The sequence below is a fragment of the Amblyomma maculatum genome, chromosome 9 (genome assembly GCF_055883805.1).
Source record: "Amblyomma maculatum isolate TAMU_Amacu chromosome 9, ASM5588380v1, whole genome shotgun sequence".
NCBI classification, from domain to species: Eukaryota; Metazoa; Arthropoda; class Arachnida; order Ixodida; family Ixodidae; genus Amblyomma; species Amblyomma maculatum.
In genome coordinates, this window is record NC_139352.1 from 29,771,017 (window position 1) to 29,795,134 (window position 24,118).

General features: G+C 45.2%; 1 protein-coding gene across 1 annotated transcript; it reads right to left on the reverse strand.

Annotated features, from left to right (window-relative positions):
- Positions 1–749: 749 nt before the first annotated feature.
- Positions 750–23,955, reverse strand: LOC146178721 (neprilysin-2-like). Its single transcript, XM_084580018.1, has 5 exons — positions 23,316–23,955; positions 16,317–16,597; positions 11,895–12,204; positions 4,673–5,002; positions 750–1,274 (listed from the first exon to the last, which is right to left on the reverse strand). The coding sequence occupies exons 1-5, from the start codon at positions 23,805–23,807 to the stop codon at positions 945–947; spliced, it is 1,743 nt and encodes a 580-aa protein (XP_084436144.1). The 5' UTR covers positions 23,808–23,955; the 3' UTR covers positions 750–944.
- Between the last annotated feature and the right edge of the window lie 163 nt (positions 23,956–24,118).

Consider the following 24,118-nt stretch of genomic DNA (forward strand, 5'->3'; position numbering starts at 1 on the left):
ATCCGGAAAAGAACAAACAAGCCAAGCTTGCGGACTTGTTGGGAGATGTCGCCCTTTGGTATAGGGCCGCTGAACCCGTCATATCGCTCTGTTTGGTCGTTTCTTCAATCCTTGCCATCCATACCTAAACCAGGTTATGACGAGTGAGCGTGCGCACCACGAAGCCTCAGCGGTGCGTCAGTGAACCATAATGCAAGGGTCCCAAACCAATCAGTTAGAATCCAGTGCTACTCTCATCTAGTGCAGTAGCACTACAAAGGTTGTGAGCAGTATCTGATCAGTCATGTGTTCTATCACTCTCTCTTTTATTGCGAACTTCAAAAACCCGTTGGGGGGACTAGTGCATTGGACCAGATTGAGTTTGAATTGTCCGCACGAGGCCACATGGTTGCCATCTCACGAATCAGCTTATTAAGGCGACGGAACAAACAAGATCTGAGAAGATTCTTCGCACGTGATGGTGACCGAAACAAAAAGAACTTTCAATAAAAAGGCGACGATAAAAATATCACGTCTACTCTTAACGCGAAGCATAAACGTCCGTTTATTTTTCTTAGTATTGTAGAGCTGAACTCATCAACACACGTTGATGCTAGCTTAAATTTCACATTATGAATTAAATCAAGTTGAAAAACACTTGCGGGCAATGGAAATTACGTTTTCCCTCTCTACCTTTTACTGCCCTTTCAACTTTTCACTCTCGCGTTGAGGTGGAGTGAATAACTAAACAACGAGAAAAATCATACATGTAAGATTATACCGCACGTTTGTTCTTTATCGAATAGAAAAACATTCCACGCAACAAATAAACCACGTTTGTAAACTAACAAAGGCCAGATTAAGTTTTCCACCAGGAGCGTCGCCTGAATCCAACACTAGGTGGACGTCACAGTCGTATCGATAGCGGCTTCATCTCTAGGGAGTTGACACAGAGCGCAATGTTGTCAGAGGCACGTCTGTTCCGACACCATGGCACTGCCACTGGGGCAGTTGTAGGCTTTCCCAAATTCTTGTAGTTGGCGAAGTGGCAGGTTGCATCGCACATTGACTGGCAAGGAATGCGTCACTTGGCGGTGGAGGACAACGCCACACAGCTGGAAGCAGTAGGCGGCGAAGAATAGCCGCTCCTGGTCGTAGACGTGTCCTGAAGCGCCTATGCCCAAGGGAGAGGGCTCATTGGCCAACGCACTGCCCGAGGCAGAAGCGGTGTGGTTCTTGACACGCTTTCGAAATGCGGCGTGTGCCATTCGGAGGCCGACGATATACGCCAAAGCCTGCACAGCAATATGTCAATAAAATTGGTGAGCATTTTAAATTGTCTGTTAAACTCTCCTACCCTTTAAGGTTCAACAAGTGTAAAGAGGTAGGTAGGCGCCTATCAATATCTCATTTGTCCCCTCAGTCAGAACATGTTCAAATGGCGCTTCTTTATTTACAAGTCGGGATTAAAAATTCACTAGTAGCTTTACTAACATTATTGTAACGCTCTGATGAGTCCAGTTGAAGAACCACGAAATCACTACTGATCAAAGGTCCTTTAAAATAATTGAATCTGAAGCGCCAAATTAAGTAGGAGATCTTCTTGCGGCCGCATTTCGTGTCCAGTTTACTGCATTGTCATGTCTTGGCAATCAGAAAAGTTATAGACACAACTTTCATCTTTCAAAGCCAGAAAACATCTGTATTGACTATATTACCAATAAGTTGCCAAAGGCACTGCGAAATATGAGCTCTGCTATTTTATGTATAACAACGCACTACCTTTATTCGTGTTTATTGGCGTTGAATATCCCTGGCTTGACTTTTCATGTTCTCGTGCAACGATTTTGTAGCGTAAGCAACTGTACGCCAACCGCTTTGACTATTCAGCCTGGTCGCACGTTCGGCGTGGCGCAGACACCAAAAATGACATTGAGCCAAAAAGAACAAGAAAAAGAAGAAGAAGAAGGAACCGCTGGTGATAACATCTTGGTAGTGCCGCCCTGGTAGAGACGAACGACGACAACGAGTCGACAGCACTGAAAGCTTTCGCTCCACAAACAAATCAGCAGCATTAAACTCCTCTATTTTTTTATTACCTTGCCCGGAACTGGATTTATCTGGGTCCCACCAAGACAAGGCATCCGGGCCCGGGCCGGATTTATCTTATACACTCTTTCCATAATAATGCTTTCAGGAGATGAATGCATCTACGCATAAATGATTATGTATCTGCCACATTTTTCAATGGACACCTGAACCCACCATAAGGTAAGGGTCACCGCGTAGGCTACAGGTATCCAATTTTCATACCACATTTCAAACACTTCCGTCAAAACCAGAGAGGAAACTGGGGTACGGTTCCCGCGTAAAATGTCCCAAAACGAAGCGCTCATATTGCTTAGGTGCCTCAGTGTTACAAATAGTACGTCGCTGGACGTCACTATCAAGCGAAGAGCAGACAGAAGATTAAGCAAGCAAGTTTTAATCCTCCGAGCTATTTCTCTACAGCTATTTCTCTACAGGCAGAAGACTAAGATAATGTTCAACAGCCTCGGGAAGGAACAGCAGTTTACATTAGGTAGCGAAGTACTGGAAGTAGTAGGCGATTTTATCTACTTAGGACAGGTAGCAACCGCAGATCCGGACCATGAAAAGGAAATAACAAGAAGAATAAGATTGGGATCGAGCGCATTTGGGAAGCACTCGCAGATTACGACTAGCAGCTTACCGGTATCGCTCAAGAGGAAAGTATACAACAGTTGCATCTTACCTGTACTCACCTATGGGGCTGAAACGTGGAGGCTAACCAAGAAAGTTCTACTTAAGTTGAGGACTACCCAGAGGGCTATGGAACGAAAAATGGTAGGAAGCGTGCAGAGTGGGTCAGAGAAATAACTCGAGTTACCGACATTCTAGTGGAAATTAAGAAGAAGAAATGGGCATGGGCAGGACATGTAGTGCGAAGAGAGGATAACCGATGGTCGCTTAGGGTAACAAACTGGATTCCAAGAGAAGGAAAGCGTAGTAGGGGGCGGCAGAAAGTTAGGTGGGTGGATGAGGTTAAGAAGTTCGCGGGGCTCAAGTGGATGCAGCTAGCACAGAACCGGGTTAAGTGGAGAAATATGGGAGAGGCCTTCGCCCTGCAGTGGGTATAGTCAGGCTGATGATGATGATGATGATTTCTCTACGAGGTACTGCATTAACGCTATTGCGAAATACTCAGCCACTTAAACACGTGCGAGTGCCGTGCTGTACATGTCTCTCTAGTCTTTTTGCCGGTTTGGGGCGTTACATCGGTTGCAGTCGATTTCTTTAACGACCGGCTTTATTATATAAATAAGGCCGGTCGTGCTTTTCATTCTTACCATAGAGAGTAATTTCTACTATTTGTACTAAATACTGCTATTTAGAAACTACGATTCACGCATCCTCAGACTGAAAATCAGCTATCGCGCAGGGTTTTAAGATTGCAGTTCTACATCAATTTATATGCCTGGTCCTCTGAGAACGGAAGGAGGATCAGTTATGAAAACTTTCTTCAAAACAAGAACGTGCGGCCTGGGTTATCTGCAAAATCTAGCACGGCATTGGCAGCCATGTCAATAATTTTCAATAATTTCCAGCGGTTGACAGCTAACCTCGTTACCAAATATAGAACTAAACCTTTGTCGACTGACGTGAAGTACAATAAAAAAAAACAGTTTACCAATATGCAGCAATTACAATACCGGGGAACGAGTAATGACGTCTATACAGCTTGTACTGCCATCCTGAACATGCCATCCGAAGTTGCACACCGGTGCGTAGAGGAGCATCACAGTCTGCTCAACTTGATGTAGTGTTCAGCCTAATCGCATTACCTGTTCTTTTTTTTCAATGAAGATCATGATAGGCCGGCGTGCACTATTTCACGGAAATGCTGTATTTATCCCACTTTTTGGATTGTGACACTGTTAGTTCAAAAATGAAATAATGTTTCTGGAAAACGAGAGTTTATTACGCCTGTCGCCGGAATGTTGTCCGTAGTGAGCGCTGTTGTGCCAGGGCAAATATCCCGGATTCAACTCAGCCGAAGGTCAAGCTTCTCCTGCTAACACCCCTTTTGTAAGCCTCAGTGCTTCTCCGCATAGAAGCTCCGCATTGCAAAGAAGTATCTGCGGGCATCGTACTGGACACGCCTGAAATTCCAGAGGACCCGGCGCGGGTCCAATAGAGGCGAGTCGCATTCGCGCCGCGGTAGATTTGAAGCGAGCGATCAGAGCGCTCGGTGACTGCGCCTATCGGGCCGCCATCACGTGCTGCCTCCTTGAGTGTCAACGTATTTCCACGCAATATAAGAGATCGCGTTGCCTTCGTAGACCAAGACCTTCACGAGCGTTAGTCGAGAGTATAGTACCGTCCGCTCGGAATTGGGGAACGCGTCGTAGACACGTCGGCCTTCGTGACTACAGTTCTGTACGGTTAGTTGCTTTCGGACACCTTGCGGATCTTGCACTGTATATAATGGCGTATGAATAGTTATTAAAAAATACCTTTGTTCATCCCATCGATGCTGACTCGGTTTCATCGCTACGGGCAAAGGGCGCAGGCGGCGTTTGATCACGAAACGGGTGACGTGACCTAAGTGCCCAAATCGTACCACACAACAGCTCGAACTGAAGACACTGCAGGGTAGGAAAGCTTGGTTTACCTCAGATGCGTCTTCATCGGTCACGTTAATTCGTTCGTAAGAGGTCTGCTTGAGGGCCGTGTAATGTAGCTGGTCCTGGTATGCCGCTTCGCTCGCCTCCGCGTACCACGTCTGCGCGTAGCGAACGCCGAGGATATCGTAGACGCCGCTCACGGGGTCCAAGTGGCGAGCAAGAAGGGAGCCGACGATGGAGCCGAGAGCTGCGTAGTTGACCGCGTCCGAATGCGGCCGGTTCTCTTCGATGAAAAATGGCGGGAACAGTAGTGCCGGGGACACACGAAGCTGATGTCGCACAGAGTCCAGCACTGCCGTTGGCGCCACGTCCAAGAACTGCATCGCAGGTGATCATTAATGAGAAAGCATTTCTTGGTGTCGTCAGCAGGGTGCGTTGCCACGAGGTGTATACATGAGACAACGATGATAAGAACGACGGCATTTAAAGTCAATAAGGCAAATAAAGTATAATTAGTCATAATGAAATACGTCACATAAACGTTCTGTACATATTACTAGTTAGACATGATAAATAAATTTATGTATGAATGATCTTGTGCCGCAGTTGGAGTTTAGGTCACAATTATCGGTACACATATGACGTCATCAGAATAGATAGATTGATAGTGATAGTGATATTTATTGATATGGTACTAAGCAGGAAATAGAGAAAGCTTAGCGAACTATGGACCTCGCTATAATTTCGCATTCCCGCATATCAGGAGACTTAGCTGTACCCCTGTAAATTTTTGCATGAAATATTCGCGTTCAAAGTATTTGATTGGGCCCCTGCATACGAGTTTTGGCCAGTGACTAGCAAAGGCCGGAAAGTCTGAGTACAGGAATGGACGAGCAGACCGCTGACAGCAAAATGCCTATTATTAACAACATCCTGTCTTGGGTGCCAGTTTAAGCTATCGGCTAGCAGCCCTAAGATTGTTGGCTCTTTACTCTCCGTGTACGTTTAACAGTACATAAATTTAAACCTGGAAATTGTTTGGAAGTATTACTGACGGGGACACGAACTTGTACACATAGTAGCTTGTACAAAAGCGAGTAAATATTTTATTGCGAGACGCATCATCTGCTCGTCAGCAATCTTTGCTTCCAAATCATTTGGAAGCAAAAGGAAATCTATAGCCAGCCTATAGATTTTTTTTTTTTCAGAAAGCCTTGTAACACTTTTAGAGCTGTTACTGCTTTTTTTATACTCTTTCTTCTTGTACAGTCTTTGTACCATATTTGATTGGGTGTCACGGTAGTATTAAAAACGAATGCTTTAAATCCACTTCGTCACGCTTGAGGAAGGTTGCTTTAGGATAACTCTCAAATCTAATGACCAATTAAAATCAGCGACGCAAAGGAGCGTTTTTGCTCCGTGATACCGAAGAACGTGTCTCAGTACGCCGTATGGAATGAGACCCCTAGTTCTGATGGGACTATGATATATTTCTGTTTCCTAGCTATATTTCTTCTTTGCAGAATCAAACTGTGCTTTAACTGGCTGACAGGAATTCGTCATACAAAACACGGTGAAACGCAGCCCTCTTGGATAAATATTTCTGAAAGCTACTTTCCACGCAAAATCATCATCGTCATGAGCCCGTTTACGTCCATGGTTTTTAACTATGACACCTGTTTCGTATGAACTTTTCGCTTATATTCTCTTAATCAGGCTCTACTATTTACGCTTTCTACTTCTTTGTAATAATTTTTGTTTGTATTTTATTTGTATTTCTACTCTGAATGCTGTAATGAATTCAATTAGCCTTTTGATTGCACTGCACTTGCGCTGTTTTCATGCCAAAATTTATTTTCCTGTATCTTTTCTTTGTTTTGTGGTTTAGACGTTTCCTATCTACTGCCTGAAACTTTACTTTGCAGTACTCAGAGCAATGAGGGCATGTAAGACAATTTTAGTCAATCAAGTGTATAAATATATCATATGGCCCTTCCTATGATGCTCCATTAGCCCTAACGTATGAAAATTGTGACTATGTCATCCTGTGAAACCTTCTCCTAATGCGGAAGTACTTGTTCCAAGGGTGGCGTCACCAGAGCGCGTCGGCAGAGTGTCGGCAGCCAATTTGTACAAAGCCTGTGATCCGAGTATTTGGGAATGAACTGTCATTATTCCATTCCATGGTTAATTTATATAATAGTACTATAAATTAGGTACTCCATCCGCAAAATTAGACCTCATCCGAATTTTACTAAAATTGGTGCTGAATTTTATCTGACTATCGAACTAAGAGGTGAGCTGTTAATTAGGCGGGCCATAACAAATATCAGCCCCCCCCCCCCCCCCCCCCACCCCCCAACCCTCAATCTCCCAAAATTTACTTCGGCCGTTTTTGTCAAAAAATGCGGTGTAACTTTATTTGAGTGCTGCCAACTCAGAGGTGACTTCCAAAGTTGGGTGTGCCACCCCCCAAAATTTGATTCCTCGGTACTAAAAGTTTGACTTCGTCAAACTTTAACCAATAGAAACGACAACTAAGCAACTTAACTAAGCAACGAAGAGCCGAACGTATTACGGAAATAGGCACGGAACTCGTAATGGATTCGCATTTCTGCACGTACACAGACTTAAGTGCACCCCGCAATTTTTTCAACGCTTCACTTCCTGCGCCTTCAGCTATGGCTTGCGTGCCTCCGGGTTCAGTCTATTACTTCGACGAACTATCACTTACCAGTCTTGAGCACAAAATTGCAAAAAACGTTGTTTTTATCTTATTTTAATATATTCTATTCCACATGCTTCTTCGACCGCCTTGATGTTTGCAATTTGCCAAATAAGGTTTGACCTATCGTTTTGCTCTCTGTGGTCATAAATATTTGTATTTAGTCTTTCGCCTTACCATAAAAAGTTTCATCCCTATCTGAGTATGTTAGGATGGGCTATTGCAGCGGCTGTTACGTTTTCAGGAAAATAAGCTCGATCGTAAGCTAATCCATATGTGATGGGAAATTAATATGATGTCCTGACATTTAAGGTAGCCACATTCTAAGCTGTAATAACAGCCTGGATAGTATGCAAACTTAGCCAGAAAACCGCCAGCTTGTAACCAAGATGCAACAATATTCAAAACTAGCGTGAGAAAAAAAAAAAAAAAACCTTAGTGGAAAATGTAATGTCACTAGAGATTCTAGCAGGACGTAAGGTAACAGAGGCTGCCAGTTATTCCGAGGCTTTAGAACGTCGCTTTCACATGAGCAGTGTCCACGTAGAAACGTACCGGAAGAGCATGACTCATTTCGGAAAGAGCTCCGAAGTCACCAAAAGAGATCATCTTTGCGAGAGCAGAAAGCACCTACTCTGGGACCATATCCTCCCGCTTTCTAATATTATTAATAATAATAATTGCTTTATAGCAAGGGAAAAGTGCAGTATCTGTCACACTTGTTTCTGTGGACACCTGTACCGCGCCGTAAGAGAAGGGAGGAAGATAGGAGCGAAAGAGGAAAGAGAGAAAGAGGAGCTGGTAGTGGAGAGCTACGGGTTAATTTTTACCTCCTGGGGATCTTTAACGTGCGCTGACATCGCACAGCACTCAGACACTCTTCGTTTTGCCTGCATTGAAACGCAGCCGCCGCGGTCGGGATCGAATCGGGGTACTCCGGCACAGTAGTCGGACGTCTTGCCACTGCACTACCGCGGCTTGGCCGCTTTTTGATTGCATTGTTCACATTTGTGCAATGATAATTTACTTGATTTGAATTGCTCAAAGACTATTTGCCAAGTATAGTTCACAAGTGTGCAAAACATTGAAATTACAGCCTTGTTCAGACCTAAATGAACAATGGTTGAGAAAACCTCATTTCATTCGCCAACGTTTCGATACTCGTCTTCGTTTTCGCAAAGCGTTCAGCTTTGACGACAGTTATAGTAGCTGATTGATTGATTGATTGATTGATTTATAGGAAGGAATAGGCGTGGTAACTGTCTCACTTGTTTTTGTGGACACCTCAACCACGCTGTAAGGAAAGGGAGGAAGGTGGGAGTGAAAGTGGAAAGAGAGAAAGAGGAGCCGTAGTGGAGGGCTACGGAGTAATTTGACCACCTGGGAATCTTTAACGTTCGCTGACATCGCACAGCACACGGACGCCTCTTCGTTTTGCCTCCATCGAAACGCAGCGGTCGAGGTCGGCCGGGTTCGAACCCGGGTACTCCGGCACAGTAGTCGGGCGTCTTACCCCTGCACCACCCTGACGAGAGTTAGAGTAAAGGTTTTGCTTTCAGGAGAAAGCCCCGGTGAGGGGAAGTTAGCTTTGTGCTAAGGGTTATGGGGTCTCCTAGCATCCACAGCCAGCTGGGCTGTGGCAGGTGGCATGGTGCGAGAAGAATTAGATATTGCGAACGCGACCTTTTTAGTCTGTGTGTTAAGGCACAGGTGTCGTGACAGGCGGAATGGGAGAACGAATCGAATGACAGGCGGAACGAATCGAGCTGACTTAAAATGACTGGGAAAATGCGTCTGAAAAACATGGCAGAACTGAATACAATTGAAAAATAGCAAAAACGGGAAGAGAAAGCGGCAGCTCAAAATTGTGGATAGGAATGACACACAAAAGGCTATACCAGAAAGTCTCAGATAAAATGAGAAAAAAAAATTGGGAAGATAGAAAGAGAGCGGGAAGAGGGAGGGAGAATATAAGGATATAAAAGAAAAAAGCTGCACATAATAAATAAAGAGGAAACAGAGAGTATGAAGAAGCAGGAGAACGATATTTTAAAGAAAACTAACAAGCGAAAGCAACGGTGCGCTTGTAACTTTGTAATTTCCTTCTAACGTTTTATGATTTTCCTTGTACGTTGTTTTCCATACCTTTGTAGTGTCATATTCTTCCAGTCTGGTTTTTATTTTTATTTTTCTTGTATTAATTTCCACAATTTGTTAAGCTGAATTTTATTTTTTTTCTTGTATTTATTTCCACACTTTGTAAAGCTGAATTTTCTGAGTATTTTCAGGTTCACTCGACCTGCAGCCACCATGCAGCCACCTGTTACGGTGCTTGCGTCTGTCGAGATCACGTTCGCCCTCTATACTATCTATATCCCTCATATTTTGCCACCACGCCGTGGCTTGTGACGCTTTTCAATTCCACCGCCTTCCCCCATCACCTCTTCCTTCCATTAAACGTGGCTTCAATGATGGAGGCGAAACGAAGAGGCGTCCGTGTGCTGTGCGATGTCCGCGCACGTTAAAGATCCCCAGGTGGTCGAAATTACTCCGTAGCCCTCTACTACGGCTCCTCTTTCTCTCTTTCCAGTTTCCCTCTCACCTTCCTCCCTTACCTTACGGCGCGGTTGCGGTGTCCACAGAAAACAAGTGAGACAGTTACCGCGCCTTTCCCTTCCTATAAATAAAATCAGTATTTTTTTACTTAGAGTGAAAGAAAAAACCTAAACCGCCGTCAGTGATGAAAGCTTTGCCAAGATGAATACAAGCTCTCTCGTCGACACACTAGACAGTTTTAGTTTCACGTACGTGGGAGCTTTACGTACGTGAAGCGCCTACGTGTGACCAGTGCGCATGCGCAGAACGTGAAGAGTCTGCGGGAGTTTTACGGACGTACGTGAGATTCGGATTTTCACGTTGGCGTCTTCACGTTGCTGACGTACGTAGAGCTGACAACATGGCGACGCCCTGCCCGCCCGCTTCACAGCAATAACAGCTTCGCCGCTAATTCCTCGGCGCGATATCGTGTTCTAAACTGTTGTATTCGCTTTAAGCTTACCCAATCTTACCCTCGCGTAAAGTTTCATGTGACAAATAGCCTTTTGTTTTTAGATAGAAGGACAATTTTTCAGCTGTTAAGCCTGACGCAGAAGCGTTTGTCGTCGTCATAGCAACGATCTCGCGAGGTCACGCCACACCAGAGTTGAGCGAGAAGTGGCTAGAGTGCCAGATGCAAGGCGGCAGCCAACCAGAGCCAATCCGTTGTAGGGGGAAGGTCGTGAAGTTGTAAGCATGAGTTCTGTTGCCCAGCGAATTCGCTTTTCCAAAAGCGACGATATCTGGATATGCTTCGCGACGTGAGAGAATGCAATCCATTCGAAGACTGCATGCGACACGCTGTTCGGTGGACGCATATAGGTATGCGTCTTGCCAATTGTTCACTGTAGAGCAACGACGTTGAGAACAGCAATTTCCAATTCGACCGACTCTTGGCTACGGCCGCAGCATGGCTCGGCTCAAGGCAGCTCGACTGACAAAATTAGTTTGGTTCATCTGTACTAGATGGCGCGGCATAACACGTACGCACAGTTTTTCGAGGCTTGTATGAAAGGTCCATACATTTTGCTTCACGTACACCACGTACGTGAAACTAAAAGTAGTCCTGGCGAAATTCGCGCAGCGCACGTAGGCTTCTCACGTTTGCGTACGTAACTCTGTACGCACGTGAAACTAAAACTGTCTACTGACTAGAATAGGGCTCCGGTACCATCCCGATGGCGTTTCTTAGAACTGTGTTAAACTCAGATATTGACGGCCCTCTACCGTTACGTATTCGTAAATAATAATTGCAGCTGTTTTCACGGGCGCGCTGTCTTTGATTAGGAGAAACGTGTGGTGTTTTGGCTTCTTACAAAACAGTATGCATCGGGTTCAAGAAATGAAAAAACAAAAATTGTTCACAGCTTTTGGGACTGGACTGATATAAGCAGAATATGCTCAGGTGAAGGTGAAGTCCCGCATTAGTCAAAACATGCCCAGCAGATGGCGAGTACTACAGCAGTAAGGATTATATGCATACCGTTGCTCTCGCATGCTTTCTCCCCTCCTTTGTCTTCCAGCGCAACAGCGCCGAGCAGTCGATGCTCGCACAATACACTTAAAACCTGGTCGACTGTGCACTGAGAGTGATAAATTTTGTGTTGTTTGCCGTTCCTAATTTTTGCTTGTTTGCTATAATGCTTGTCTTATTTTCCGGCACGTGACTTGAGATGCTTGCCTTAATAATAGTGTCCCCTTGTAGCCGCTGTCTTTCGCATTATTTCACAATATGGTCGTTACGTCGTTTAACATATTTTCCATATCGCAGCGCTTTAATAAACAAAGATAGCAAAATATTAGAGCGCCGAACCCCTGTGCCCGATTTCTCAACTGCGGTGTGGCTGTGAGCAGAAGGAAACGTTATCATGCCAAATGCTCTGCCTTAAGAAGAGATACAACTTTGTGCCCCACTGATACATCCCCGCACTGTCCCCGAATATACTGACCGGCTCGGGCTCTGGTGGTGTTTTTGACGCGGCTCCGCCCTGCATTAGCTCAGCGTTGCGCGAACGCACTTCACGGGCCCGCTGCTCCAAGAGCCAAGTGGCGAACGACGCCGAGTCGCTAAACGCCTCCATGTACCGGTAGCGCCGGGTTATATCAGCACTATTGGTTAGCGTAGGCGTAGGACCCAGGACGATGCGGAGTCGCCGTAGCCGCTCGTCGGCCCGCTGCAGTGTCTCGGGATCCATCCACGAGTACTGAGCCAGAGCAGAGTCTAGAATAGCGCGAACAGCCGCGTCTGAAGCCGTGTACCTGCGTAAGCCCGCCGTGATGGCCAGAAGAAAAACAAAAACGAATGTATTTTAGTGAAGCAAGGTTTAACACACATGTATGACAATAGAACATGATAATTCGGTATTCTCTCGCACACTGCAGTTGTTTCCACACTAGGGAAGGACACATGCGAAGGACTGGTTTAATGTAGCGGAATTCTACAGCCAATGCGGGAATAGACTGCGTAGTGGTCTTTATCTCTTTTGGTCTTGTTTTCTGGGGTTGCATAATTACAAAAAGGTTCCAAATTAAGTGGGGCGAACGAGCTTTTCTTCATTCTCGACAGCGCTTTCCTTCGCTGCCGAACTTGTGTCTTCTCACTCAGCGGAGGTGCCACGGGCAGCGTGGTGCCTGCTGGAACCGTTTTATGGTCTATCACGTTTCGTTCTAACCTACGGCTTTCGCTGTTATTCACGCGTGAGCAGCGCAAGTAAAAGAGAGGAAACACCTCATCAAAGAAGAGGTGTTCCACGAAGGTATTTGCCTCTGCGTCCACTAAAGTGTCCGTCACAACATAGGCGTGTGTTTATTGCATTGTGCAGCGCCCTTCGACCTCGTCCTAAACCTCTATACTCTGGTACAAGATCACCAACAGCAGCGGCAAGTCTTTTACCCTGTTCACAACTAAAGTATTTCCTCAGATTCGCCTTGACGAGATGGGCGGGCACAGGCATAGTGACTGGAAATCTTAATATAATTGAGGCTGCTTGGAAATAAAATTAAAGAGCACTGCAGAATCTACATTGGTGTAATGCAAAAGTACGTATGCGGCTCTTAGTTGCTTCTGGTTGCTTCTAGTAGCCTAATTAACTCCTTGTTTGCCCATTTTAGTCTTTGGTACTTTAAAATTGCGCGCCAGTCCCTTCCTACTGCCCTTTCTTCGGCTATACACCATAGCAATAACAGATTGCTGTCTAAAATTCACTTGGCGTGCGGCACAAGAAGCGGATAACTGTTTCGCATCTCACAGGGGCCTGAAATGTCCTAATGGCAGCAATGTTATGCAATAAGCGCACTGTTACAAGCGGTCGATAAAAGCCACTAGAATCATGGTCTCCTAAGTGTGTTTATGTGTTTGCCAGGGCTCAGGCCAGTGTGTAATAAAAAAAAATGAACGATGACTTAGCTGTAGTTCGACCTAGGAGATTGCGAAAGCAAGTGAGGTGAAGTGTCTCCAATGGAAGACGACACCACATGTTAGGGTGGCTCGATGCGCGCGCCCTCGCACCCTCGAAGGGTGGAGACAACTCCGCCATATTTTGGCCCACCCTTCTCATAGCATCGATCTCCCCTGATGGGGCTGGTACAGGTGGGTTACCGCCGCTTGCGGCGGGGGCTAGCCTGGCACCAAATTTTTATCTGTTGTAGGCCGTCATTGAACACGCCACCGCTGGTGGTGGACGACGGCTGTTGTTGCGGCGCGCGTCTTTCTTTCCCTCTTCCTTTTCTTTCTTCTCTATACTCTCCTGAATTGAAACAGAAACAAGGAAGCGTCACCTGGGCACTGAACGTCACAAAAACATAGGCTGAATTTCCTGGTAAGACTATATCGGCTTATCGAAAGAACTTGTAGTGTGTGCTCGCAAAACTAACATTTCAGCACTGTCCGCTATGTCACAATGCGGACATCAGAGTCCCTCATGAGTACCGAGTATTCAGCTGGGAATAACTGCCAAAAGATGCAGTAAAAGGTGGTCCAAGCGGAGAGTCTCTGAGTCGTCTTGAATATAGCGGCCCAGCCGGAAAGTTTTCATAATAGATATATTTATTCGCTAAATATTAGTTTTATTAGCTATAACAAGTGGTTGGAGCCAGGATGAAGCTTAAAAGAAAAGAATGGAAGAACTTTAGGTGTAGGAGAAACAGGGGACACCTTTTTTTACCGGTGTCTGCCACTGTAGCACAACGGTATCGGCTTTCGTATTTTTTTTTATAACTAGAAGTCTGCAGGCTCAACCCGGCGTCACCACACTCTGCACCTGCAACTGGGACATTTGACGTGGTCAGTGACCTCAAAAAACTCGGCGATCAGTCAGTGCTCGGTTATGTCCTCTGCCACCTGAAAGCCGTCGCAGGTAGTAGCTGGTTTGTATTTTTATTTTCATTTCATCTGCCGGTTGGAGGCTGTTTTAAGGCCGCCCTTTATTGGGATGACGTCACATTCAGTGTTTGGTCTTGTGGAGCCATAATTTGCGAAATGATCGACGCCACGTCTTGTGGTGCCGCTATTTTAACAGACGAAACCACTTTTATTTGCTAGAGCTAGATCTTCACTCATAGATGTCACCAATGTAAGTCTGACGAAAGCATGAGAATGCCTCTAGCAGGTGGTAGTTGGTAGGTGACATGTTTAGACAGGGATTGGTTTGCGGGTTGTGTGACGTCACGAGACCACCAAACATGACGAACTAGCAAGAGCTACCAACTCCACCGCTAAAATAATATTGCGTTCAAAATAAAACATTACTGCCGCTATTGACGGGTAGCTTTCGAAGTCAAGGAACGCGAACATATAAGCCTTGTTGGCAGCAGCATTACCTTAGTACGCTATAGCAGCACCAGCAAACCCTGCTTGTGTAACTGCCTTTGTGATTTGAATGATGTCATATTCCTCTGATTCCATTGGTGCAATATGAATCCAGAGCAGATCACTATCGCTATGCTTTATTAAAGGCATTATTCACCCGCATAATTGCAGATTGGGCTAGTATCGCTGACCCTACTCAGCTATTTCGCCAAACTAAATCTCAAGCCTGCTTCACGCTGAAAATTACCCTTGAAAAAAAACCGAAGTCTAAACCGAAGTGCTAGCGGTATTAACTAGCATTTGGCTCAGCCACCTTTAACCGGCTGTCATTTTAGCCGCGATCACTAATTTCTCTTCGTCTGACCAAGGGCGCTATCTCTCTCCGTGAACGCGAAGAGCGAAAAAGAAAGGTCTGATGCGTGCGCGTGCCAAGAGTATCAGCTAATCAGGAGGCAGAACGGCCGCGCAGGTGCAGTCAATAGGGCAGTTGCGCGTAATATAGTTGTGACCGTCGCGGCCGTCTCCTATCGCTCTTGTAGAAGCGGGTGCTACTAAGGACTGAGCATTCATGTGTCCATCGCAGCCTCCAACTTCCGCCTCTCACCCTTCGCGTCAGACACCTAGCTACCTTTACGAATAGCAGACCTTTACGCGGGCTGCACCCTGGACCTCGAATACAGTGCTCCTCGGCTGAGCGCCGCTCACAGCATTGTACAGCAGTTAGTGCTCAGCTTCACGCCTTACGGCGCTCTCCTTCAAGAGTGCTTCCTTTCTCTTCCATTGCCATCTCTCGCCCTAATTTCTTTTACTGCTCGGAATGCAGTGATGTCAGTTAAAGTATAGCGGGGATAAACACTGCCGGCACTCCTCTTTTGCCATTGATTAACTACGCATATGAGCTGTAATTGTTTTTGAAGACGTCACGTTTTGATGGCCGTATTACGACCATTCCTCCCAATAATATTGCACTGCTTTCGAAAATATTGATTCAAGTTACTGTGGGAGGTAATTATTCCAGGGTTGTTTTACGCCCCTGCTTTTGGTGGAATGATGATGCACTAAATGTCTCCCGCTGCAGCATTTCAGTTATTTGTCTTATTGCTTTAACTGATTGCGGCAGTTAACTGTCGGTAGCTGAGTTCAAATGCCGGCCTTCCAGGATGACGCCAGTTGTTTAGATAAACGTCACGTGTGTGCATGCGGCTACTTGATAAAAGACGGCACTTCACCCCTGCCTAAATGGGGATTGTAATGAATTTGTATTTCAAAGACGAGCGATAAAGGCCGCCTCTTATAAGTCGAACGAAGTAAATAGGTCTTGGCTTTATCAGCTGAGAAAAAATAGGGAGTGCTTTTCTGTTTTATTTTTTCATTAGAACGGCGTAGATACATAGGGAAAGAAAACAATGCCAGAATGCGCGATAGTCGGTGAAAATAATCACCACTGAAAATAAAGATAATTATAAATGCAATAACAATGTTAACAGAAAAGAACGAGTGAAGTCTGCACAGTGATTGCAGATGCCATTGTGAAAATTGCACAGGCGCGTTTGAAGGGCAGTACCTCTGCTGCAGTCGTTCCTGGTAGAAAAGATGCTGCCAAGCATACGGCATAACCTCGATGGCAGCCCTGGCGCAGGCCTCTACGCGCATATGTAAAGCTGCGGCCTGACCGATGCCGTAGATGTCCGTTAGGCGGCCGGCGGAGACCGGGACAAAGCTTTCGATGACCAAGTACCGCAGCAAGCGCAACAACGCCGAGGGCCTCGCCGAGATCATGAACTCGGAAAAGGCAGCAATGAGTGTCGGCGTTGACGTCACGATTTCATCTTCTGATTGAAAATACTGCACCATTTTGAAAAGTGCATGTCCACCAATGGGCTTATTAGTATAAACAAACCCACAAAAAGCGAACATCCTTTCACAGCTGCCAAATGTGTTCTTTGCGTTGTTTAATGACGCCACAAATTGCGGCAGATTATAATACAAGTACTGAGGCTAACTGAAAGATGAAGAGCCCACACAGGTGAAGACGAAAGTCACAAGGACATGCCCTCCCTCACGATTAACCCTGATGAAACTTCCTTTACGCTCCCAATTCTTAGAGGTTGAACAGGCCTATCAACTTCATCTCTGGCAATATCTTGACCACATGGGCTATGAGCAGACAACGACCATACTTCAAAAAGAAACTTTTTATTTCATCGTATTCTTTCTTCTGTAACGTAGAATCGCTATGCTTGCATTGCTGTATACCTATGTTTCGTTCTTTAGTGTACAGCCAAGTTTTAAAGCTAATTTGTTTTCAAAAGGTGTTGCAAAGTACACTTGCATAAAGCAGGACCCCGGACGCTAGAGTTGCGAAAAGAGTTTATAGCATTATTGCAAGTTTTAAAATGTTAGCAGACCGAGAAAACGGTTGCAATACAATAAATAAAATTGACAAACAAAATTGGCAGCATTATTTAGCGATAACAAATTACGCATGCTCAAACATTTTACCACCTTTTGAAAACGGTAAAATAAAAAAAAATCTACGTTAAAAAAGAGCAGCAGTGTGAGCTAATAAAATCAATATCTCAGTAAAGATTTGATAAGGCAGGGTCATAATAGCATACTGTTATAAAAGAACCATGCTATCTTTAGCAGGCTGTTTTTATGTAGAGAATTTCAAAGTGTTGAAGCTGTCTACAAAAGAAAAGGGCTATGATGTTTGTACGCACAGCTGGTATGAAAGTTGTTCGAAGATTATTGTGGGATGTCCTCACGTGGTGCTGGAAGTCTATGCCACTGCACTCCATGATGATTTGAAATACATCAAAGCTTAGCACCTCTAGGTTTTTGTGCATCCTCTCCAAACAAAAGTGGTGTGTAAGTGAACCTGTGAAATGGACAGAATAATTCTGCTGAAGAAACAGAATAATGCAGATATGAGTGTCTTCCGCGATTTTCATAAGGGTAGCGTGAAAAGAAAAGTGAGACTATAGGTAGAGGTAACTTAAAATATGTAACATTGAACAAAACAGGAATAAATTGTAATTGGTGTCTTTAGTGAAAAGGTATACTGAATTTTATGAAATATATGATTTGTAATTTTTTTGCACAAACCTGTTCCACATATTGATGTCACGCCATGTTACTGGTAAATATTGCGGAAAAAAATTTTGCATCGCGAACACGTTTTAACGTTTAGTAACTTAGAGTTAGCTGTGTACAGTGACAGTGTTAAATTTCACCTTCTCCAGAAATGTTTGAGTCGATCATTCCGGTGCTGTGGGTGCAAAACCTCGGATATGGTTCTACCAGGTACGTCAACACTGTGCCCGAACGATGAGGGGCGCTATGAAGCAACGCAAAACAGTGCGGCGAAGACCTCTTCAAGCTAAGCGTGGACTACTGACTGCACTATACGTCTGGACCCGTTGCCGCCTGTCGACGATGACACTACCGACATTCATGATTACTAGTTTTGGTGACTCGTTTGATACTTGCCCAAATTAGCGTCGATCTCTCATGTGTTGGCCCGTGCGAGGCATTCGCGTTGGTTTCGTTAGAGCTATCATTTGCACTCTCGCATTCGTGCAGACATATTTTTGGAATTGTGAAGAACCCGCATTTGCCACCGCCATCTGTGAGCATTACTAGGCCATGTAGACGAGGCTGTATTGCAGTGCAATGCTACATAGTTTGATGCCAAAGACAACAACAAGGCGGATCGCCAGTGATGCATTGCTTCATGGAAGCTCTCAATAGGGCCACGTAGGTACGTTAGTTCGGCTTGATTATACTGGGCTTTATATCTATGCCAGGTGGCCTTTAGTATAGTGTTGTAGCTTATGACCGTGTACTAAAACGTGTAAGACAATATTCGCGAGAAATTAGGAATTATCGAATGCGCTAGTGGAAAAGTGCATGTCAGAGGAAGAGAATCTGCAATGAGAGTCATTGACAGTAGCCGTTAACGCTTCCTCATCATAACTTTAAAGACGGACAATAAATGTTCGCCCTAATCTTTGAAGTATTTGATGCTAATTTGCTAGTGGAGAGCCAGGCTGAAAGAGGTTGCAGTGTTATATCTGGTTTATCATGAACTATTCCTTCATCTTTGGATGTATTAAAGATGGTAGTGTAATCAGCATGTAGTCTACAATTATTTGGTACATTTATTGGAAGTGATTCGCAAAAACAAAAATGTACAGCGAAATAGTCTACATGCTTGAGGGACGCTAATGACTGATGTTCGTGATATAATACAAGAAGTTGCTACTAAGCTCGTTCCAAAGCAAAAGAAATGCAAGAAAGCAAACTGGTTATCTTAAGAGGCTTTTCAGATAGCTGAGGAAAGGAGGATGGCAAAAGTTATGGGGGAAAGAGAAAGATACAAGGCTTTCAATGCGGACTTTCAGAAAATAGCAAGGAGAGATAAGAATGCCTTCCTGAACATACAGTGCCAAGAATTTGAGGACGACAGCCAATTAAAGGGACACTAAAGAGAGAAAGGAAATCGGTTTGCATCGATAGAATGCCAGTTCCTGATTACAAAAAGACCACTCTTACTGAAAACAGAGCTGTTATAAGGTAATAAAGAAGAATAACAGAAATACAGGTATCGCCACCACAGCTAAACGGCCGAGGCTCGCAACTACAAATCACGTGACGCGCTAGAGATCCCGGAGGCTGACAAATGCGAATTACGTTGCATGTTTGAATGCGGTAGTACGTTTTTTCTCAAACATGATAACACGCTTTTATCATACGTAAACGACGGCGAAAAGACAACGTATACGTTGCAAGGCAAATACAAAAATATACTTGGAGGCGCACAGGCGCCCACTTCAGTTTTGGTTATGTTTCGGCTCAGGCATTTCGTGCGCACTCGGATAGTTTGTTTGAACCTGCAGCGCCTGAATTGCGAGCTTGGAGCAGCAGATGCGCCTTGATGGTTCCCATTTGAGCATTCGGAGGCACGAGCGAGCGAAATCCGCTACCGCCGACACGCTCCTTCGTTCACACTTCTGCGCCAACATATCGCCGCCGTTGCCGTTTCGACTGCGACCTGACCGCTTGACTGCAGCTACGTACGCCACGAAAAGCATACATATGCTAAGTACCGAAGGAAAAACGCATTATCATTCAATTGTTCACTAAATCATGGCACATCTGACCAACATATACTGCGTCAACAAGACCTTCCACGTGCTATTTGCAGGCGTAAACAAACGGGGCATACTTGCCGCTCATACCAAGGAGAGCGTCGATATATTGCGCTCGTCGCCCCGCGAAAAAAAGGGCCTCGGGTAAAAAGTAAAAACTAAAAATAACGAAGCACCAGAAATACATTACAAAAGGTTAAAAAAAAAATCCGCCAGGAGCGATAAGACTCGAACTCGCTACTGCTTGCTCCGTAACGTTGGGCGCTAACCGCTCGGCTACGCCGCGCCACAAGGACCTTGGAAATATTTTTGGTTTTTATGTCATGGCCCCATTTACAATAAAGTGTTTCTGCTGTCGGTCTAAAAATTACTTCTTGATCATCGGCGCATGCTGCCTGCTCTCACGTCTTGCAACTAATGTTCTGGATGCTTATGCGCACTATATTGTGCACTGGATCCATTTTAACATGTGGAATTTCACAGCGCTGGCAAATGTAGTGGCGCCGGCACTTCGGTCATGTTCTGCTACCGTGGACGTAATTTTCGCTGAACACGGAGCTGTAGCACAAACCTTGAAGGAAAAAAAGTGCGACGAAGCTTCAAAACTGACAAGCGCAGCAGCGAGGACACTATTTTGCTGGTAACTAAATCTTATTTGTATGTAAACATGTCAGGAAGCGTTGCGATGACCGAGGGCTCGGTTTGTTTATACACAGTGCAAGAAGGAGCGCAAAAGCTTGAGAAACATGTAAAGTATTGTGCATTACAAGCGCTCTATGTTTTTTTTTCTTCCTTTATGGGCCCATCGCTCAATAAATTACTCTCTTCATCGTTTTATTTATTTCGGCTGAGGCCGCGTCATTGCGAGTACGCTGTTGCCAAGCTGGCCCTTGAGGGATGCGACGCCGTGGGCCGCGCCGGCTCGCTAGCTATCACGGAGTCTCCGCTTACGTCATAGTGTGCGTCACTGAACTCCAACTACGTAGTTGGAGGCCACAGTTTGAATTCGACCGGCGGGAACAAGAAAAAACCTCAACTTCTTATCGCAATATCTCAGCAATTATTCGATTTTTTGCTGCCGGATATGCGGCGACAGTGTCACCAAATGTAGTTTATTAGATTTTCATACCATCTTTGGCTGTCTTTAGTGTCCCTTTAAGGAACACAACAGCTCTGTATAAGACAATCAATGATATCAAAGGAAGCTTCTGTGCTAAGCTGGGCGTGATAAAGTACAAACGAGGCAAGGACCTCACTGAAGCCTCAGAGATAAAGAAGAGGTGGCAGGAATACACAGAAGAACTGTACAAGAAGGGCCCGAATGTGCAACATAAGACGGTTGTGATTACTGATCTCGAGCCGGGCATCCTGAAGGGTGAGGTTGAATGGGCCTTAGCCAGCCTTGCTAAGAACAAAGCTAGCGGAATTGATGGCATTCCAGCTGAGCTGCTTCAAAACCTCAACCATGATGCTGTTAACATTCTGCATACATTATGTCAGAAGATTTGGATAACCCTGCAGTGGCCACAGGATTGGAGGAGGTCAGTTTACATCCCTATTCCAAAGAAAGGCAGTGCCAAAGATTGTTCCAACTACCGCACGATCGCGCTTATTTCGCATGCTAGCAAGGTGATGTTGAAAATCCTCCAAGGAAGGCTGCAGCAGTATGTGAATCGGGAACTTCCGGACGTACAAGCAGGGTTCTGCAAGGGCAGAGGAACTAGAGACCAAATTGTCAACCTTCGCTGGATCATGGAAAAAGCAAGAGAGTTCAAGAAACCCATCTACTGCTTTATTGATTATGCGAAAGCGTTTGACTGCGTAGATCACAGCAGATTGTGGCAAGCTCTCCAAGAGATGGGAGTTCCAATTCACCTCACCTGTCTCCTCAGGAGCCTGTATGAAGGACACGAGGCCACAGTCAGAACTGGGCATGGTCTTACTGATTGGTTTCTGATCGAGAAAGGAGTGAGGCAAGGCTGCATACTGTCGCCCTACCTATTTAACCTATATGCAGAGTGCATCATGAGGAAGGCCGGTCTGGACGAGTCTTCAGCAGGAGTGAAGATTGCTGGAAAACGTATCAACAACCTTAGATATGCGGATGATACCACTTTAATGGCAGAAAGTGAAGTGGAACTCAAGAGACTTTTGATGCGCGTACAAGAAGAGAGTGAGAAGTTTGGGCTTAAACTGAACATTAAAAAGACAAAGATCATGGCGTCTTGCCCTTAGAAGTCCTGGAGCATCAATGGACAAGAAGTGGAAGCTGTGACAGATTTTCTCTTCTTGGGCTCCAAGATTACCACGGAAGGGGACTGCAGCCATGAAATTAGGAGACGCCTGCTTCTGGGAAAGAGAGCAATGGTTAGCCTTGACCGCCTAGTAAAGAGCAGAGACATTAGTCTGCCTACCATGATCCGTATAACTCGTGCTATGGTCTTTCCAGTTGTGATGTATGGATGCGAGAGTTGGACTGTGAAAAAGGCTGACCGCCGAAGAATTGACGCGTTTGAATTGTGGTGCTGGCGAAGACTTTTGAGAGTTCCTTGGACTGCCAGAAGATCAAATCAGCCGATATTGTCGACCATAAACCCTGACTGCTCATTGGAGGGTCAAATTCTAAAGTTAAAGCTCAGCTACTTTGGTCATCTGATGAGAAGAGAGGAGTCGCTGGAGAAAGATTTGATGTTGGGAAAGGTTGAGGGTCGCCGGAGAAGGGGTAGGCAGCGAACGCGATGGTTAGATGGCATCCTCGAGGCACTGCAGATGAAGGTATGTGATCTTAGGAAGATAGTGAGAGACCGGAAAGCGTGGCGTGACATGGTCCATAGGGTCACGAAGAGTCGGACACGACTGAACGACTGAACTGAATGGTACTTAATACCATACCCTACTTTTTAGTTCCCTAGTGCATATTACTTCCGGTTTAATGCAGAAATCTCAAGACGTAGTGGCTGGCTTAATGGGTTCATGACACAGAAGAATACAACGCAACGGTTACTGCGCTGCATTCTTTTGTAACATAAACGTTAACCAAATAGAGTCATGGGCGCGAAATTTTCTTAAGAATATTCTCTTTTAGCTAAGATACATCGATGAGGTGTAATAAAATATCCATTTTATTTGAAGTTGTCAATATTATTATGCTTTTGATCAAAAACATTTAATAGTACTCGCAAATTAAAGAAGCAGTTCACAAACCGGTACTGTAAATTCTCGATAGCATTCTTTACAAGAAAGGCGTTCATACACATTGAAGTAAAGCAACTTTTGGGGGGAATAGGTTCGTAATCGGACGTAAGCGGTATGTTTTCTCGAGACAGCTTTGAAGCCCTGAAATGTTTCTTTCTCCTAGGAATTTTATTTATCGTGTAAAGAGAACGCTCTAAAAGCAAAGCATCACTCACGTCTTGCTTCTTCGCCTCGTTCAAAGCCTCATTTGCCATCTTCAGAAACAGCAGAGGGTTAATGAACGACATGAGCTTTTCTTGAACTGCTGAGAATTTCACGTACTCCAAGCCTCCCTGCCACGGCGCTGCCGCATTTAGTGTTGTCGACAGTTCCTTGAGGTGCCTCAGGGTGCTGAGGGCGGATCGCCTGAAGCGGCTGATGCCTGTACTGTTGTGCGCGATCAGCCGCAGTGACTCCTCGATGATAGAAACCGTCCACTCGACGGCACCCGGTTGAGGCTGCGGTGCTCTAAACTCAAGACAGAGTACAGGCCGGTTTTCGGTGGTCTGTTTGAGCGACGGACAGAGGCTGGCGTGAAGCAGGACGGGCACTCCGTACTTTAGGGACAGCCGTAGAAGGACCCCAAGCATGTCTTTGGGCGAAAAGTTGAGAGGCGTAAGTGTCCAATGAATGCCGTTGCTCCGCAAGAGGAGGCGCAGGGTAACCATACTGTCGAAGTTATACCTGCAGGAAATGGGGTATTAATATAGTAGCTTCCGGCTTTTTGTCCAAGATGTCTGGAAAATGTACTGTAAAGGCATCGCTGTGGTGTATGTCCCTTGGATTCTGTCATGTAACTGCGCTTTCAAAGGTACAGTGTCGTACGGTGATGGGGGGATTAAGTACTACTGAACCATATCCTAGCTTCCTTACTGTTTATTTATAATGACATGAAAATCAACTGCAATGTCAGCGCTCGCGTTTGTTGGTATTAGCTACGTTATAAATAGAGGCACAGTGTCATTATTGTTGTATGGGC

Bases quoted from the DNA above. Each gene is read 5' to 3' on its own strand.
- LOC146178721 (XM_084580018.1), bottom strand. From the start codon at position 23,807: ATGGTTACCCTGCGCCTCCTCTTGCGGAGCAACGGCATTCATTGGACA. The intron at 16,598-23,315 runs GTGAGTGATGCT...AAAATGGTGCAG, and splicing joins ACGAGGCGAAGAAGCAAGAC to TATTTTCAATCAGAAGATGA. The intron at 5,003-11,894 runs GTCAGTATATTC...CCTGCGATGCAG, and splicing joins CACCACCAGAGCCCGAGCCG to TTCTTGGACGTGGCGCCAAC.